An 18,779-nucleotide genomic window follows, 5' to 3' on the forward strand; every position below is an offset into this window, starting at 1 on the left:
TCAGGACAGCAGACAGAAAGCCAAATGAAAGAAAAAAAGAAAGAAAAGCAATGAAAGAGATCTATAGGATAATATAAAGCATGCCAATCTATGCCTTTATCCCAGAAAGAGGGGAAAAAGAGAGAAAAGGGATTGAAAATGTATTTGAAGGAGTTCCCGTCGTGGCGCAGTGGTTAACGAATCCAACTAGGAACCATGAGGTTGAGGGTTCGATCCCTGCCCTTGCTCAGTGGGTCAAGGTTCCGGCGCTGACGTGAGCTGTGGTGTAGGTCGCAGACGCGGCTCAGATCCTGCGTTGCTATGGCTCTGGCGTAGGCTGGCAGCTGCAGCTCCAATTCAACCCCTAACCCAGGAACCTCCATATGCCGCAGGAGTGGCCCAAGAAATGGCAAAAAGACAAAAAAAAAATGTATTTGAAGAAATTATGGCTGAAAATTTTCCAAATCTGACGAAGGAAATAGATACAAGAATAAAAGAGAGTCCCAACGAGATGAACCCAAGCAGACCTACATCAAGACATAATAAAAATGGCAAAAGTAAAAGATAAGGAGAGGATTCTAAAGACAGCAAGAGAAAAACAAGGAATTAATTACAAGGGAACCCCCATAAGGTTATCAACTGATTTCTCTATTAAAAAACACTACAGGCCAGAAGAGAGTGGTAAGATATATTCAAAGTTCTAAAAGAGAAAAATTTGCAAGCTAGAATACTCTACACATCAAGATTATGATTTAAGATAGAAGGAGAAATAAAGAATTTCACCAACAAACAAAAGCTAAAAGAATACAGCAATACTAAACTCATTCTAAAAGAAATACTGAAAGGTCTCCTCTAAATAGGAAAGAAGAAGGAAGATATGGGAGAGGAAATCAAAACTGGAAAGTAACCACTTAAGCCAGTATACAAATCTAAAAGGAAAAAAAAAAACACCTATTTGTAAAAGCAACAATAAACACAAAGAATAGCAAAAGGATAAACACAAAGATGTAAAAAAAAGTCAAAATTATAAATTGTGGGGAAACAAAGAAATTCTGACTTTTTTTTTTTTTTAGTATGTGTGTGAGCCTATAGGACTTATCAGGCTGAAACATGCAGATATAGGAAGGGGATAACTGCTTGAAAAACAGGGCAACCATAAATCAAAACCAAATAATACATTCATAAAAACTAAAAAGAAGAGTACACAAGCATAAAAGTAAACCATCCAACCAAAAAAATAGAAAAGGAACAAAGGAGAAACATAGAACTAACTGGAAAACAAGGTTTAAAATGGCAATAAATATGTATTTATTAATAATTACCTTAAACATCAATGGTCTGAATGCTCCAATCAAGAGACATAGAGTGACAGACTGGATTGAAAAAATAAAAAGCCTACAACATGCTGCCTACAAGAGACTCACCTTAGGGAAATAGACACCTATAAATTGAAAGTGAGGGGATGGAAAAAAGACAGTTCATGAGAATGGAAATGACAGGAAAGTGGGAGTTGCCATACTCATAGCAGACAAAATACACTTCAAAATGAAGGCCATAAAGACAAAGAAGGGAGTTCCCACTGTGGCTCAGCAAAAATGAACCCCACTAGTATCCATGAGGACATAGGTTCGATCCCTGGCCTCACTCATTGGGTTAGGGATCCAGCATTGCTGCAAGTTGTGGTATCTGTCACAGATGCAGCTTGGATCTGGTATTGCTGTGGCTGTGGCATAGGCTGGTAGCTGTAGCTCCAATTTGACCCCTATCCTGGGAACATCCATATACCACACATGTGGTGAAGGAAGGAAGGAAGGGAGACAAAGAAGGACACTGTTTAATGATAAGAGGATCAATTCAATAAGAGGATATTACACTTGCTAATACAGGATCGCCCAAATACATACAACAAATACTAACAGACATAAAAGGAGAAATTGATGGGAATACAATAAGAGTAAGAGATTTTAACACCCCACTCACATCAATGACAGATCCTCTAGATAGAAAATCAGTAAGGTAACAGTGATCCTAAATGACACAATAGAAAAGTCAGACTTAATATTTTTAGGACATTACATTTAAAAAAATCATAATATACATTCTTTTCAAGTGCATGTGGAACACTCTCAAAGACTGACCAATACTAAAGCACAAAACTAACCTCAACAAATTTAAGAATATAGAAATTATTCCAAGCATCTTCTCTGACCACAATGGCATGAAATTAGAAATTAACCGCAGGAAAAGAAATGAGAAAAAACTGACTACATGGAGACTAAACAACATGCTACTAAAAAACCAATGGGTCAATGAGGAATCAAAAGAGAAATTAAAAAATACCTCAAGACAAATGATAATGAAAACACAACCATTAAAAATCTATGGGGAATTCCCATGGCTCAGTGGAAACGAATCTGACTAGCATCCATGAGGATTCAGGTTAGATCACTGGCCTTGCTCAGTGAGCTGTGGTGTAGCTCACAGATGCAGCTTGGATCTGGCATTGGCCAGCAGCTACAGCTCCTAGCCTGGGAGCCTCCACATGCTGCAAGTGTGGCCCTAAAAAGACCAAAACAAAAACAAAAACAAAAAAAAAAACTATGTGATGTCACAAAAGCAGTTCTAAGAGGGAAGTTTATAGAAATATAGGTCTTCCTCAAAAAAACAAGAAAAATCTCAAATCAACAGCTTAACCTACCACCTAAAAAAATTAGAAAAAGGAAGAAAAAACAAAACCTAAAGGCAGCAGAAGGAAATCATAAAGATCAGAAAAAAAATCAATAAAATAGAGATTTAAAAAACAATAGAAAAAAATCAGTAAAACCAAGAGCTGGTTCTTTGAAAGGGTAAACAAAATTGACAAGCCTTTGGCTAGGCTCACCAAGAAGAAAAGAGAACCCAAATAAAGAAAGAAAAAAATGGAAAAGGAGAAATCTCAACAAATACTGCAGAAATACAAAAAAACTCAAAGAGAATACTACAAACAATTATATGCCAGCAAATTTGACAATCAGAAGAAATGGACAACTTTCTAGAAACATACATCTCACCAAAACTGTATTCGAGAAGAAACAGATCATTTGAACAGACCAATCACTAGAAATGAAATTAAATATGTAATTTAAAAAACTTCCTATAAACAAAAGTCCAAGACCAAACATAAAAAGAACTTATACCCAACCTTCTTAAACTCTTCCAAAAGATCAAAAAAGGAACATTTCCAAAGACATTCTATGAAGCCACCATCACCCTAATACCAAAACCAAAGATACCACCAAAAAAGAAAACTATAGGTCAATTACTTTTAATGAATTTTGTCGAGAATTTGCAAAAATTCTCAATAAAATTTTAGCAAACTGAATTCAACAACACATAAAAAATATTACACCCAACAAGGGCTTAATCTCCAAAATATACAAACAATTCATTCAACTCAACAACAAAAAACCAAACTCATACAACGCAGCAACAAAAAAAACAAAACCAGCTGAAAAATAGGCAGAAGACTTAAAGAAGACATACAGATGGGCAGTAGGCAACATGAAAAGATGGTCAGCATTGTTAATTATTAGAGAATGCAAATGCAAATCAAATGCCACTCTCCTAAACTATTGGTGGGAATGTAAACTGTTACAACCATTATGGAAAACAGTATGGAGGTTACCTCAGAAAACTAAAAACAGAATTACCGTATGCTCTAGCAACCCCACTTCTGCGCATACTACTGGGACAAAACTATGATTCAAAAAGATACATGAGTGCCTATATTCACAGGAGCACTATTCACAATAGCCAAGACGTGGAAACAACCTAAATGTCTATCAACAGATGAATGCATTAAGAAGATGTGGTACATGTATGCAGTGGAATATTACTCAGCCATAAAAAGAGCCATTTGCAGCAACATGGATGCAACTAGAGATTATCATTCTAAGTGAATTAAGTCAGAAAGAGAAGGACAAATACTATATGATATCACTTATATCTAGAATCTAAAATATGGCACAAATGAACCTATTTACAAAACAGAAATAGGCTTACAGACAGAGAACAGACTTGTCATTGCCAAGGGGGGAGGGTAAGGGATGGACTGGGAGTTATGGGTTAGTAGATGCCAACCATTACATTTAGAATGGATAAACAACAAGGTCCTACTGTATAACACAGGGAACTATATCCAATCTCCTAGGATAAACCATGATGGAAAGTAATATACAAAAAAAGAATGTGTATATATATATATATATATATATATATATATATGACTGAGTCACTTTGCTTACAGCACAAATTGGCACAACAATGTAAATCAACTGAACTTTAATAAAAAATTTTTTAAAAAAAGGGACCTTCAGTAAGCCAGGCTTCTGGAAGCCGTCATGGCAGGACCTAATCCACCTCCTTGTCACCCCAAAGTTACTCCCAGAAGATCCCTGCCAGGTAAAGAAGTCCCGAAAAATGGAGCAATAAATGCCCAGGAAACAGGTCCTGGCTTCATCCAAGATGCCATACCCACTCTGTGAGAAGATGGGCCACTGGAGAAAGGAATGCTCCCAGCTCCATCATGGCAGTGGTTGATTGATGGGATCTGGGACCTCCCAAGGCTCCTGAAAAGACAGGAGGAACTAGGGGCGAGTGCTGACATGTCAGGTAAGTTTGTCAAGTTTATAGTGGACACAGGAGCCACTTACTCTGTCCTGACATCTCACACTGGGCCTCTTGTCCCTGAAACCTGCTATATTGTTGGGATAGAAGGAAAGCCAAAGCTTCTTTTTTCCACCCAAATTGCACTTGGGGAAAGACTCATAACTCCCAATTTTCTGAGGCTGAATGCCCTAGCCCATTATTGGGAAGAGACTTTCTCTCAGCCTTGGTGGGCAACTCTTACTCTCCCTGGAAACCAAAACCAAGGCCTATTTTGGGCTGGATTATGCATTATACAAGACATGGACAGTTCAGACCAAAATATTCCTCCAAAATTAAAAACTCATAGATTCACAGGTCTGGGATCAGGGAATCTCAGGATGGGCAAAGTTTGCTATTCCTATGAAAAACACCATAAAGGAGGCTAATAACTTCCCTTTCACGCAATAATACCCTATAATACCAGAGGCTCAATGAGGCCTCCAAACCCAGATCTCAGAATTCATCAAGGAGGTTCCCACTGTGGTGCAGCAGAAACGAATCAGACTAGTATCCATGAGGATGTGGGTTCAGTGCCTGGCCTCAGTGGGTTAGCAATCTGGCATGGCTGTGAGCTGTGGTACAGGTTGCAGATGCAGCTCGGATCTGGCATTGCTGTAGCGTAGGCAGGCAGCTGCAGCTCTGATTCAATCCCTAGCCTGGGAATTTCCATATGCCACAGTGAGGCCCTAAAAAGAAAAAAAAAATCATCAAATATTGGCTTTTAGTACCACACCAATCTCCTTGTAATTCTCCAACCCTACCTGTCTTCAAACCAAATGGGGAATGCAGAATGGTCCAAGATCTTCAAAACATTAATGAAGCTGTGATTCCTCTTCATCTCATTGTTCCCAATCCATACACAATACTTACTCAGGTCCCTGAGGATACAGCCTGGTTTAATAGTCCTTGATCCTAAACATGCCCTCTTCACCTCGATTCTCAATATCTGTTTGCTTTTGAAGAGACTGAACCAGACACCAATATGACCCCAAAATACACCAGGGCTGTCCTTCCTTAGGGCTTCTGGGACAGCCTGCACCTGTTTGGCAATGCCCTAGCAAAGGAATTTAGAGAACTAAAATTAGAGACAGGGATATTACAATATGTAAATGACTTGCTTATCTGCAACTTCTCAAAGGAAGCTTAAGACCAAAACACTGTACAGGCCCTCAATTTCTTAGGCTCCACAGAAAGCCCAAATTTTCTCCCAGAGAGTCATCTACCTTGGACATATTCTAAGCCCAGGAAAGCATGCCCTTATGACCCACTAAGGAGGCAATCCTTCACTTACAACTACCGCATACGAAGAACCAGCTCAGAACCTTCTTAGGAATGGCCAGATTTTGTAGGATCTGGATCACTGGGTTTGGTTTCATGGCAAAACTATTATACAAGGCCTCAAAGGGAATGGACACAGAATCTCTAGAGGGGACAGGCAATTTACGAAGGGCATTTGACCAAATTAAGAATACCCTCGTTAGTGCCCCAGCCCTAGGGATCCCAGATCTAAATAAGCCCTTAACTCTGTTTACCTCAGAAAAACTAGGAATAGCTGTGGGAATACTCACCCAAAAGGTAGGACCAATCCTCTGGCCAGTGGCATCTCTTTCCCTGCAGTTGGACCCAGTGGCCTCAGAATGGCCAGGCTGCCTGAGAGCCACAGCAGCCACAGCCCTACTGGTTCAAGAAACTACAACACTCACCATGAGTCAACCCCTAGAGGTACTGATCCCACAGCAGGTGCAGAAGTATTAGAAATTAAGGAACAGAAAAGGCTGACTAGAGGCCACCTTAGAAAATATCAGGCCCTACTTCTTGACTCTCTCAGAGTGACCTGTAGGTATTTCAGACCCTAAATCCAGACATCCTTATGCCAACAGAAATCCCAGAGAAATCTTCTCATTCTTGCACTGAGACCATTGAACAGGTGTACTCTAGCAGACCTGACCTTAGGGACCAGCCCCTTGGGAACTCTGATGCTGTCTGGTTCACTGATGGAAGTAGCTACATACAAGTCAGCGCCAGGAAGGCAGGATGCCATAGTAGATCTACATAAGATCACAGAAGCTGGTGCCATGCCACCTCAAACCTTGGCACAAAAAGCCAAGCTGACAGCCCTAGCTCAAGCTTCAAGGCTAGGAAAAGACAAGAGGATCGATATCTATAAAAAAATTTTTTGTCTTTTTAGGGCTGCACCCAGTGGCATATAGGAGTTCCCAGGCTAGGGGTCAAATTGGAGCTGCAGCTGCCAGCCTACACCACAGCAACACAGGATCTGAGCCATGTCTCAACCTACACCATAGCTCAAGGCAACGGCGGATCCTTAAACCACTGAGCAAGACCAGGGATGGAACCTGCATCCTCATGGATACTAGTTGGGTGTGTTACTGCTGAGCCACAACGGGAACTCCTATACAAATTTAAAGTATGCATTTTTGGTGTTACATGCACATGCTGACATTTGGAAGCACAGGGGACTCCTGACTGCATGGGGCTCCTCAATCCAGCACTGCCTGGAGATTTTTAGAACTCCTAGAGGCAGCACAAGACCCTAAGGAGGTGGCAGTTATCCACTGCAAAGGACATGAGAAAGGCAACTCAAATATAATAAAAGAAAACAACCTGGCCAACAAGACAGTAAGGGTATAGCTCTTAAAACCCCTTCAACTCAAGCCACCTTACTCTCTCATATATGAACCCTCAGCCATCTTTTGCCATCCCAGGACATAATCAAGGGGCTAGAGTGGGTTAGAAGTAGGGGGTACCAAAAGGGCCCTGATGGCTGGTGGATTAAGGAACAAACAATAATGCTGCCCAGAGCATTACAATGGAAAACTTTAAAATCACCCCATGACTTCTCTCATCTGGGGAGGGATGCTTGGATTATCCTGGGGGAAAAAGTCATCTTTGGCATAGGCCTTTCTCAGACTATCCTAGAGGTTACAACGGTCTGCAATATATGTTACCATAATAACCCAGGGAGGGGAACTAAGGCCTCCACATCTCCCCCAGCCAGTCCAAAGAACAGGAACCTACCCAGGGGAGCAGTGGCAAATAGGATTTACCTAGATGCTGTCTGCTCAAGGATATAAATACCTCACAGTCTTTCTTGACACTTTACTGGATGAGCAGAAACCTTTCCAACGGACAAGAGAGAGCTCAGGAGATAATAATAAAGGCATTATGAAAAGAAATAATTACTCAGTTCAGACTTCTATGGTCTCTTTTGCAGCTAGGGTTAAGACAAATCTATACTGCCCTAGGCATTTGCTCCCACCCCCACATTGCCTGGAGGCCTCAATCATCAGGAAAGGTAGAAAGGCCAAGCTTTTTTTTTTTTTTAAATCTTTTTAGGGCCACACCTGAGGCATACGGAAGTTCCTAAGATAGGGGTCAAATTGAAGCTGTAGCTGCTGGCCTACACCAGAGCCACAGCAACACAGTATCTGAGCTGCATCTGCAACCTATACCACAGTTCACAACGCACTGAATGAGGCCAGGGATCGAACTTTGTGTCCTCATGGATACTAGTCAGATTTGTTTCTGCTGAGCCACAACAGAAACCCTGAAAGGGCCAAACTTTAAAAAGAATCCTGACACAGCTTTTTACCCCTAGCACTTCTGAGAATCAAAGTGGCACCTAAAACAGGGCTAAGACTCAGCCTCTTTGAAATGACTGTAGGTAGGCCCTGTTTGTCCTTGGACGTTTTGGTGGATACTGAAACTAGTAAGCTTATTAAGTACCTAATTAATCTGGGACAAGTCCAAAAAAGCAATTTCAGAGTATAGAAATCAGGTTTTGCTGGCTACCAGCCAGAAAACTGACCCCGTTCAGGTTTAGCTGGGAGATTTTTTTCTTCCTAAAAACATGGAGAGAATGGTCCCCTCTGATCAATTACTGCCCAAGTAGGAAGGAGTTAACCAGGTCCTTCTCAGCCCCCTACTGCAGTTAAATTACAAGGGATCAACAGGTGAGTCCACCTGTCCTGCATCAAGCCTGTTCCTCTTGAGTTTACACAGGACCCTGGCTATGAACAGGAAGACACCTCCAGATAGACCTGTGAGCCCACCAAAGACCTGAGACTCCTATTTAAAAATCAACAAGACCAAAGTTGAATATATACACACATCATTAGCAGAAGTAAAATGATTTAGTGTGTTGGACTGGCCATTTTTGCTATTATTCTCTTATATTTCACGAGTTTGGTCAACCTCCCCCTGCCAGGAAAGAAATTCCTTTGTCCACGCTGGGTTTAAAGAGGACCGTTCACTCCTAGTTCACTGCCACCACCATGGAGTCATTATTCTCACGACATCTCTCCCTTTCCCTTGGGTGTTCGCACAAGGGGGATGGAATGGCAACTCCATAGGGAAAATAAAACCTTACTAACTGCTGGGTCTGCTCACCACACCCCATGGAGCCCCAAGGTGCCCCATCTTCTACCCAGCCTTGGCCAACACCCTTAACCAGTACCACTGGTCTTGGGAACCACCCATAGAAGGGCTTCTCTTCGAGGTCAATTGGACCAACTTTAACCTATCCTCAGTCATGCATGTTAACATGACTGGGAAAGCACCCTGCCTTTTTTTTAAAAACCCATGGGGACCATATACTCAAACTTTTAAGACTGTACAATCCTATAGCCATCTTCAGAGACATGACACAACCCATATGTTAAAGGTCTATTCGAAGATACCCCTATTAAATACAATTGGGGGACACCTAAAGGGAACTTAATAGAGCTAGATAGGACCTAGAATTTCACCCATTGGTATGTCTGGCATTCTTGGCATCCTAGGAGTCCACGACTTACCCCTGTCTTGGAAACTAAAAAGGGGGCACTCCACCTCCTCCACAAAATATGCTGTGACTGCCTCTTCCCTCAAATAAGACCCAGCTGCCCAAGGAAGGGATCCAAGCAAGGCCACTTAGCCCCAGCTATACTTACTCAGCAGACCCCAACCTCACCTGGCAGAGCCAGCTTCTTCAGGCAAACAGATCCCAGATGCGGCCTTGTGCTCTGAGGGGATATCTCATTATCTGCAGCCACCCGAAAAAATGGCTGCAGGGTGCCAACTATGTGAGTTCCCTCTGAGCCACGGGCTACAAATGCATACATAAAAGATTAACCATAGAATCCTGTACCCTTGTCTTTTTAGCTCCTGTGAGAATATCCATATATAATATTTCCATTTCTCATCCCTGGCTCAGGCATGCAGTTGGCCTCGTCCTGGCAGGAATTGGAGCTGCCACTGGCTTGGTGGCTCCATGAGGAGGCTTTGCCTGCCAGGAGGTGACGCTTTGTGACTTGTCAGATACTCTGTCTACTCCAGCCAGGACCACAGGGAATGCACTTTCCACCTTCCTCAACTCCCTAGCAAGTGTGGTGATGGATAACGGTCTGACCTTGGGCTACCTCCTAGCTGAGCAGGGAGCGGTACTGCCATAATTAAGAAAACATGTTGCACCTGTATTAACACCACTGGCCAGGTGGAAGAAGACATACAAAAGATACATGAACAGGCTTAATGGCTACACGGTTTTTTGCGAAGGGTAACCCCAGCATTGACTCCACACTGACCAAGTCAGAGAAGTATTACCAAACATAATCTGCTTTCTACCTCTACTTGGACCTCTGATCACAATAATACTTGTACTGATTTTTGCTCTCTGCCTTTTAAACCTGCTTTTTAAGCTTGTTTCTTCTAGATTACAACAGTTTCACCTGTAGATAATGGTAGGCCAGGGATTTCAACCCGTCCCGCCATGAAGATGGGCATTATCAACATCCACTGGACAGGGCTGTAACCTCCTAATATTCACTACTCTCCATCTCTGCCACTGTCAGTGACCCCAAGACCCTGATCTCTGACAGATGGCAAGATGGTCTGGACCCCACACGCAGTTGTCCACACACAGGGACAAAGCCCCTGCTCCATCTTAAAGCAGCTACAGAAAACAGACCATGGACTCTTTGATTTTTTAAAAAATTTAAGGGTCCAGGCTCCTTGGGGAAGGGGGAAATGTTAAAGCAGGCAGTTAGCCAGAAATGAGGAGAGAAGGGAGGCATGAGTGTGTGAGGAAACCGTACATCCTGCTCCCAAAGGGTCCCAGAGACAAAGAAAGGCGGGAAGTAGAGAAGTAACATTTGCTCGTTATGCCCTCATTACAACAGAATTAACCAGAACAGTGCCCACCAAGCACCCGACGCCCAGGCAGAGCGGAGAAACCAAAAGGGGAATGCCTGCTGTGGAGCAGCTCATTAAGGATTCCGAAGTTGCGGCAGGTGTGAGGGTTCGTTCCCGGCACAGGCAACTTCCATATGCCACAGGAAAAAAGGAAAAAGAAAAAAAGACCAAAAATGGAGCAAAACTCCCCGCCCCGGGGAGGCGCATAAGGGAAGCAAGATCCAGAGCCGTTCCCGCGCCATCCCCGCGCCCTCAGAACCCGCCCGGCCGGCGCTCTCCCGCTGTGCCCCGGAGGTGATGAGGACCCGGCCTCTGGCCAGGCGGGTCATCCCGCCGCCGCCCAGACGCGTCCCCCAGTCTGCTCTAGCCCTCCGCCCCTGCCCTCGGCAGGCGCACCTGTCCTGTCCAGGAAGGGTCATCGTCCAGAGACGGACCGCACAGCTGACAGAGCCGACCGCGGTGCTGCTGCGGAGAAGGCGCCACTGAACACACCCTCAAGAACACACTCCATGAGGGACTTACCTAGAGAGAGACGCCCAAAGGGTCCAGGACGCCTCAGCCTGAAGTAAGGGGCCACCTGTGGGGACCTCAGCAGCCTCTGCGAGCCTCGGGGCTCCAGCACGCGCGGCGTTACTGCAAGTGTCCCACCTGCCCCAGGCTCCGCCCTTAGGCCCCGCCTCCAGCTCCGCCCGCTGCGCTGCACTGGCCCTCCGCCCTTTTTCCTTTAGGCCCCGCCTCCTTCCCCGCCCACCACCCTCTGAGCACCTCCTTTAGACCCCGCCTCCGGCCTGTCCCGGACGCTGCGGGGGTGGAGCCACGACCCTGGGCCCTAGAGCACGCCGCGGTACGGCTGACGTCAGCGCGCCGGGGCCCGAAAGGACGTCAGGAGAGCGTGGGGTCGCGGGCGAGCCCTCCCGTGGCCTCCGTTCGGATCCTGACGGGCCATCGAGGCTGCTTTCCAGTCCGCGCCAGGGCCCAAGAGGCGCGCCGGCAGCCATGGCGCACCGCTGCCTGCTGCTGTGGGGCCGCGGTGCTTGCCGGCCCCGCGGGCTGCCCCCGCCGCTCGTGCCTGGCGGCCGCGCGGGACCCACCGAACGGCTCTGCCTGCAGACGGTGAGTTCCGCGCCCCCGGTCCGCTTCCGGCCCGTAACTCGCTTCCGGCCCGGCGCCGGGCGTCAAGGTCACCGGGCCCGGGTGGAGAAGGGCCTCGGAGCGGCGGGGCCGCTCTGGGCCCGGAAGGCCGGTGGAACAGAGCGTGTGGGAGCCGGTCCCGCCGGAGCCCTGCGCCCCGGGGGGTGTGTCCGTCACTGCAGCCTGCGGTTGGCGCCGGGAGGACCCCAATGCCTAGTGATGGGTCATTAACGGTGTCCCCTCTGTCGCCGCGAGGCCCTAGTCTCCGTGCAGGGCTGTCCGGCGGTGTAGCCCACGTCGGCTGTGCCCCTGGCGAATCTCGCCTCGCGCAGGTTGACCCCGACCGCATACGGAGGCGCGGGGGCTGGTGGGCAGGACCCTAGCCGGGGGCTTACTCTCCATTTGCCCTTGAGGAAGTGTTTGCAGCCTCTCCACATAAAAAGGCGGTGATAGCACCTGCATTCCTGACGTTTCCTCCTCGGAGCCTCCTTATCCCCTCTTTCCTACTCTGAGTTGCCATGCTCTATCTAGGCCTTTTCCCGTTTATTGCATTGCGTCCATTTCTTTGCCTTTCCTTGCTCTAATCCCTCCTAGTGACTATTGACATGCAGTAAGCAGGTAGAGATCTGCCTTGTGAGTTTGAAATTTTTATGGAGGAATCTTACCTAAAAGTCCTTTCTTTCGAGTGGCACCTAGTGTCGGTGAATCGGTGCTGAGGTGTAAGGAAGTCTCTTGTAGGCCCCAGACACATATTCCCTGGTACTTCCCTGAAAATGTGGGTGGGGACACCAGGGCATTACTCTGCTACCTACAAGGGACTCTGAGAAGACACATTTTCCTTTAGGTTTGTGCGGCTGGTAAAAGTTTTTCCAGTGAGGTTCCTAGGGAAAAGAATTTGATGTGTGAGATATCTGTTCTTAGGTGTAATTCTCAGAGGAGTAAAACCGAAGATAAAGCAACTAAAAAGTACTCATATAGTCAAACAGAAAAGCTAATTCTCCAAATCGAGGTGCTCTAAATTTAAAGTTAATTTCTTTTATATGTATTATTCTTTGAATGATTTTAGCATAGGTATCTGAGGAAAAAAATTTCTTTGGTGGTTCTCTCAGCATTAAATTCAGGGATTACTGCTAGAGGTATAAGGGGACTTGTTAGTCAACAAACTAATACTGTTGATGGAGTACATACCATGTACCCAGTTCTGTACTTTATTGTGACACAGAAACTGCTTAATGTGGTGACAATAAAGAGCACTTACTCTCAAATAGCTTTCAGAATAATTGGAAATGAGAATCTAAATCTAGTTATCGCCATGCAGTTTTAATAGTGCTTTTACATATGTCATTGCACTTGGTCCTCACACTAGTAACCCTGGGAACTAGACCTTTTCTCCCATTGCAGATGCATAAAGTTCTAACACTGTTTGGCTAGTGAACTATAGGTCCTTCAAATCTCAGGCTAGGTGTCACTTTGCTTGTGACATTCCTAGGTCTCTTAAACATAACCACGTGCTTCTCTGTGCTGCCTCTGTTCCTTTTCCTTCCAGGTTTTGTACCATTGCACCTGTGGTTCCATCCTGGACTGGATTTGTTCCCAGGACTCTTCCTTATTTGTCTGAGTTTCTTTCTTTTTCTTTCCTTTTTTTTTTTTTTTGCTTTTTAGGACCACTCCCACAGCATATGGAGGTTCCAAGACTAGGGGTCCAACCGGAGCTGTAGCTACCGGCCTACGTACGCCCCAGCCACAGCAACTCGGGATCCAAACTGCATCTGTGACCTACACCACAGCTCACAGCAACACCGAATCCTTAACCCACTGAGTGAAGCCAGGAATCAAACCCACAACCTCATGGATCCTAGTTGGGTTTGTTAACTGCTAAGCCATGAAGGGAACTTCCTCGCTGGTTCTGGTCCCCCTGTGGACTCCCCACTGCTTGGCAGCACCTGGCCTAGACCAGACATTCAGTAACTTGTTTTCCTGTCCAGCTTGGGTAATGGTTCATTTTAATCCACACCCTTAATGGATTTGACATTGGAAGATATTTTTTCACATGTGGCATACTCCTATCCATTATCAGTCGTTATTTCATAGGCCAAATATTCCCAGGCTTCGGAGAGGGCCCAACACAACAGAAGCTCCACATTCTCAGCTGCATTGCTGTTGGCCACGAACGGTGTCAGGGTTTCTGTTGCTATTAACTGTGAAGTTAAGTCAGCTCATTTTTTTGTTTTTTTAATTGTCATTTTTTAATCCAGATATCATAAAATCCACTGTTTTAGAGTGCACTTTCCTTGGTTTTTAGTATGTTCATAAGGCTGTGCAAACCATGACTACTGTCTAATTTCAGAACATTTTCATGACTCAGAAAAAAGCACTATAAGCATGAGCAGTTGCTCCCTGTTTCTCCCCCAGGCACTCCCCCAGCCCCAGGCCACTACCAGTCTGCAGTCTCTATAGATTTGCTTGTTTGGGACATTTCGTATAAATCATGTAATATGTGGCTTTTTGTGTTTTTTTTTTTTTTTAACAGAGTAATGTTTTCAAGGTTTCACAGCATGCATTCCCTGTCTTGGCACAGCAGAAATGAATCTGACTAGGAGCCATGGGGTTGTGGGTTCGATCCCTGGCCTTGCTCAGTGGGTTAAGGATCCAGCATTGCCGTGAGCTGTGGTGTAGGCCGGCAGCAACAGCTCTGATTAGACCCCTAGCCTGGGAACCTCCATGTTCCTCAGGTGCAGCCCTAAAAAGACAAGACCAAAAAAAAAAAAAAATGTTTCATGGTAGCATGTTTCAGTATTTCTTTCATTTTTTACAGATAAATAAAATTCTACGATGAGGGAGTTCTCATTTTGGCTCAATGGCAGCGAATCCAACCAGTATCCATGAGGACATGGGTTCGGTGGCTGGCCTTGCTCAGTGGATTAAGGATCCGTGTTGCCGTGAGCTGTGGTGTAGGTTGCAGACGTGGCTCGGATCTGGCGTGGCTGTGGTGTAGGCTGGCAGCTACAGCTCTGATTCAACCTCTAGCCTGAGAACTTCCATATGCTGCAGATGTGGCCCTAAAAAGCAAAAAAAAAACAAAAAAAAACACCTTCCACCGTGAGTGTATTCCACATTTTATCTGTTTATTGTCAGCAGGTGAACATTTCGGTTGTTTCCGCTTCTTGGTTGTTATGAATAATGCTGCTGTTAACGTGCACACACAGGGTTTTGTATGAACATACATTCTCAGTTTTCTTGAGTAGGAGTGGATTTTCTGGGTCGTGCGGTAACTCTGCATTAACATTCGAGAGTGCCCAGCTTTTCCAGAATGGCTGCAGGGGTTCCCACCCTCCAGCAGGATATGGGGCCCCAGTTTCTACAGATCCTCACCAACTCTTGTTGTTGTCCATCTTTTTGATTATGGTCGTACTAGTGCATGTGAAGGAATTTTATATGGTTTGTGATGTTTTGTTTTTCTCATCAGACCATAAAGGAAGTAAATGAGGGACATTAATACAGATGACCTTTAAACATTCTCACCTGTATATAAAAGCTTGTCCTCCTAAAAAATGGTGGTGACTTTTCACTTTGCAAACGGGTAGGGTTACTTGAACTTTTTCACTGCCAGGTTTGGATGTATCCCCTCAGTGAACCTTGCCATAGATTGATTTTAATTGTGCAGCTAAAAATTTAATAGGAAGCTTGTTCTGTTTGTTCACATTATACTCTGATTTTACCTGGACAGTATTTACAAACAATTTTTAGCAACGTATTTGAAGCAGAGATGTATCGATAAAAGGATTTGTCTGGGTAACAATATATTAAATATCTTTAGCAAACATTTGGACCATAACTTTCTTATCTTTGCACTAAGATTAGTTTAGCATTGTGTCCACAAGCAGCACTGTTCTGTAATTTCAGGTAAATGACCTTGCAGTGTGATAGACCCTGCAGGTGAGACAGCAGGCATCCTATGTCAGAATTTACCTTTTGAATGCTGCGGGTTAAGTGAACAGATGGTGGTAGAGAATTGTAAGTAGGCTGCAGCTCTTCATTGGATATGATTTGAAGTGCTCTTGCTCTGGGTCGTCTTTTATGTCTCTTAGTTCCTGCTGGACTAGCATGGCAGGGCTGGACCACCCTAGTCCTCCCTTCGAGGGCCCTTCTGTGCTAGTCTGTAACCGCCTGTTGAAGGGAGAGAGGTCTCATCCACTTTGTGACATTAGGAAGTGGGGCTCTTTTAATTCTTATCTTGATATAACCTTCATGCTTCTATTTATATGTTGTGTTGCAGCTTTATCGATATGCTACAACTCAGGCAAAAACCAGCAGAAATTCTCTTCTGACAGATGTAATCACTGCTTACCAAAGATTCTGTTCTCGGCCTCCAAAAGGTAAACACTTTGCTGTGGCCATAACGGTCGACATTCTTGTTACAAAGACTTGCTGTCAGCAGGTGTTTAAGGAGCAGGCGCAGAGGTGTTGTTGCGGTTGATTCCTAACTTGTGCCTCCTCTGTAACCCACCCCACCTCCTGGGGGGCTCTGTGTCACTGCCGAATATGGTACCTTTGTCGAAAGTGAACTTGGCATGCCACTGAGGCTTCTTTCTCTGTTCTTCTGTATTACCTAGACTCTGATTTACTCCTATGCAAGCAATGTTACACTTTCAGCTTACGCTTTTTTTTTGTTGTTGTTGTTGTTGTTGTTGTTGTTGTTGCTATTTCTTGGGCCGCTCCCGCGGCATATGGAGGGTTCCCAGGCCAGGGGTCGAATCGGAGCTATAGCCACCAGCCTACGCCAGAGCCACAGCAACACGGGATCCGAGCCGCGTCTGCAACCTACACCACAGCTCACGGCAACGCCGGATCGTTAACCCACTGAGCAAGAGCAGGGACTGAACCCGCAACCTCATGGTTCCTAGTCGGATTCGTTAACCACTGCGCCACGACGGGAACTCCAGCTTACGCTTTTTAATGATGAATCAGCTGCTTTAAAAACAAAGAATGCACATACACAAAACCTGGTGGATGTGAGTTTGAGGATGTGCATTTTTTTTTCTTCTTCTAACAGGATTTGAAAAATACTTCCCAAATGGAAAAAATGGAAAAAAAGCTAGTGAACCTAAAGAAGTTATGGGAGAGAAAAAAGGTACCTTTTCAAAAGAGTATGTTTGAATCTACTGTTTTCCCCTAATATGATGTTGCTGATAGTTTTCACTGAACAAAGGAAATCTTACCTTAAGTCACTTCTGAAACTGTGGGTTACAAACACATATAAAATTCTATGTTTCATTTTATTTTAACTCTCTATTCATATTTTCTTGTCATTTTTACAATTGAGTTAATCGAAGGTCACCTTAGAGATATTGGCTGGTCATATCAGTATCAGTTGTATTTAACTGCATAGTTGGTAAATACATTTGATACATAATGTAGACCATTGAAGAAAAATCTTAGAGATCTACATGTGCAATTTGTGACATATATTGTGAAGGTAGTATTTTCAAGTTGTTCTTCGAAGCCTTATCTTACCTCGGGGACTCAGGATTTTTCAGAGCTGGCGTCCAGGGGACCATACACGTCCCAGCCCCCTGTCCTCCATTTCACACTGTGATAGCATTTAGCACAGTGCCTGGCACGTGTTGGCATTCGGTTGGGAATCCTTTCCTTCTTTCTAGGGAAACATGAGGAAGGATATAACACAGCCCTTGTTTTTAAGTGAACTTAGATCTAGTCAAAGAGACAAATACATGCTCAAAGAATGCAGAGCACAAGGTCCAGGCCAGGGATGAGAGAGGGAGAGGTGCCACTGAGGGTTGATGGTGACTAGGTGCTGGTGACTGGGCAGCTCCCTGTTAATCTTGGTTTGGGGCTGATTAATGATAATTAGTCCACTTTTTGTTTTTTATTTTTATTTATTTATTTTCTTTTTTTGGCCACACCTGCAGCACATGGAAGTTCCCAGGCTAGGGGTCAAATCAGAGCTGCAGCTTCAGGCTTACACGACAGCCACAGCAATGCCAGATCCCAGCCGCATCTGCAACCTACACCACAGCTTGCAGCAATGCCAGATTCTTAAGCCACTGAGCAAGGCCGGGATTGAACCCACATCCTCCCAGACACCTGCAGCTGCAGCTGCAGGCCTATACCACAGACACAGCAATACCGGATCCCAGCCACATCTGCAGCCTACACTGCAGCCTATAGCAACACTGGTTCTTAACCCACTGAGCCACAACAGGAACTCCCTGGTCCACTTTTTAAACATAACCTATTGCAAACCTTTTGCATCTGTGTTACTTTGTCTCAAAATACATGGGTCATCTTTCAGCACCTTTGGGGCCTGTGCCTCTCAGCCCCTGCCTCACCTAGGTTGGGGCTGCAGAAGCTCATGTGTGCAGCATGGTGGTTGAACACTGAGTGAACAGGGCAGGAAGCCCCAGGCCACAAAGCCACTGGAGGTGCTGAGGGCCTGCTGCCAAGGGCCTACACAGTGGGGGGTGGCTTCCCAGTAGTTGAAAATGTCAGGATGGTATGGAGGGTCTTGGAGAGGACAGACAAGTGGATGGAGGAAGATAGCAGTGCCTGTGTTAGCTTCCTAGGGCTGCCCCAGCCGGGGGGCCACAGCTGAATGTCAGAGACGACAGGATGTCTGTCTCTCAGGTCCAAGGTCCTGAGGGCGTGAGGGCAGGGTCTGTCCCGGGCCTTTGCCAGCTGGGCTCACCTCCCTGCGACTCCGCATGTACCGTCTTTTCTCTATGCACGCCTGTGTCCAGGTGGCCCCCCTTCATACCAACATTAGTCCAATTGGA

At 45.2% G+C, this 18,779-nt stretch overlaps 2 protein-coding genes across 3 annotated transcripts in view; one reads left to right on the top strand and one right to left on the bottom strand.

The window, feature by feature from the left end:
- PRELID3A (PRELI domain containing 3A) overlaps positions 1 to 11,525 on the bottom strand; it is a 51,187-nt gene extending 39,662 nt beyond the window's left edge. The window contains exon 1 of the mRNA XM_047793653.1: positions 11,377 to 11,525. The gene's annotated coding sequence lies outside the window, so the exon portion shown is untranslated. The remainder of the gene's footprint in view (positions 1 to 11,376) is intronic.
- A 187-nt stretch (positions 11,526 to 11,712) lies between these two features.
- Positions 11,713 to 18,779, top strand: part of AFG3L2 (AFG3 like matrix AAA peptidase subunit 2) — a 31,061-nt gene continuing 23,994 nt past the window's right edge. The window contains exons 1-3 of one of the 2 annotated variants that reach the window (XM_047793660.1): positions 11,713 to 11,967; positions 16,262 to 16,361; positions 17,039 to 17,116. In XM_047793660.1, coding sequence (XP_047649616.1) covers positions 11,851 to 11,967; positions 16,262 to 16,361; positions 17,039 to 17,116 — 295 coding nt within the window. In that variant the 5' untranslated portion in view covers positions 11,713 to 11,850. The remainder of the gene's footprint in view (positions 11,968 to 16,261; positions 16,362 to 17,038; positions 17,117 to 18,779) is intronic. The other variant, XM_047793661.1, reaches the window with a different exon arrangement.

This window comes from Phacochoerus africanus, chromosome 8 (assembly GCF_016906955.1).
Source record: "Phacochoerus africanus isolate WHEZ1 chromosome 8, ROS_Pafr_v1, whole genome shotgun sequence".
NCBI classification, from domain to species: Eukaryota; Metazoa; Chordata; class Mammalia; order Artiodactyla; family Suidae; genus Phacochoerus; species Phacochoerus africanus.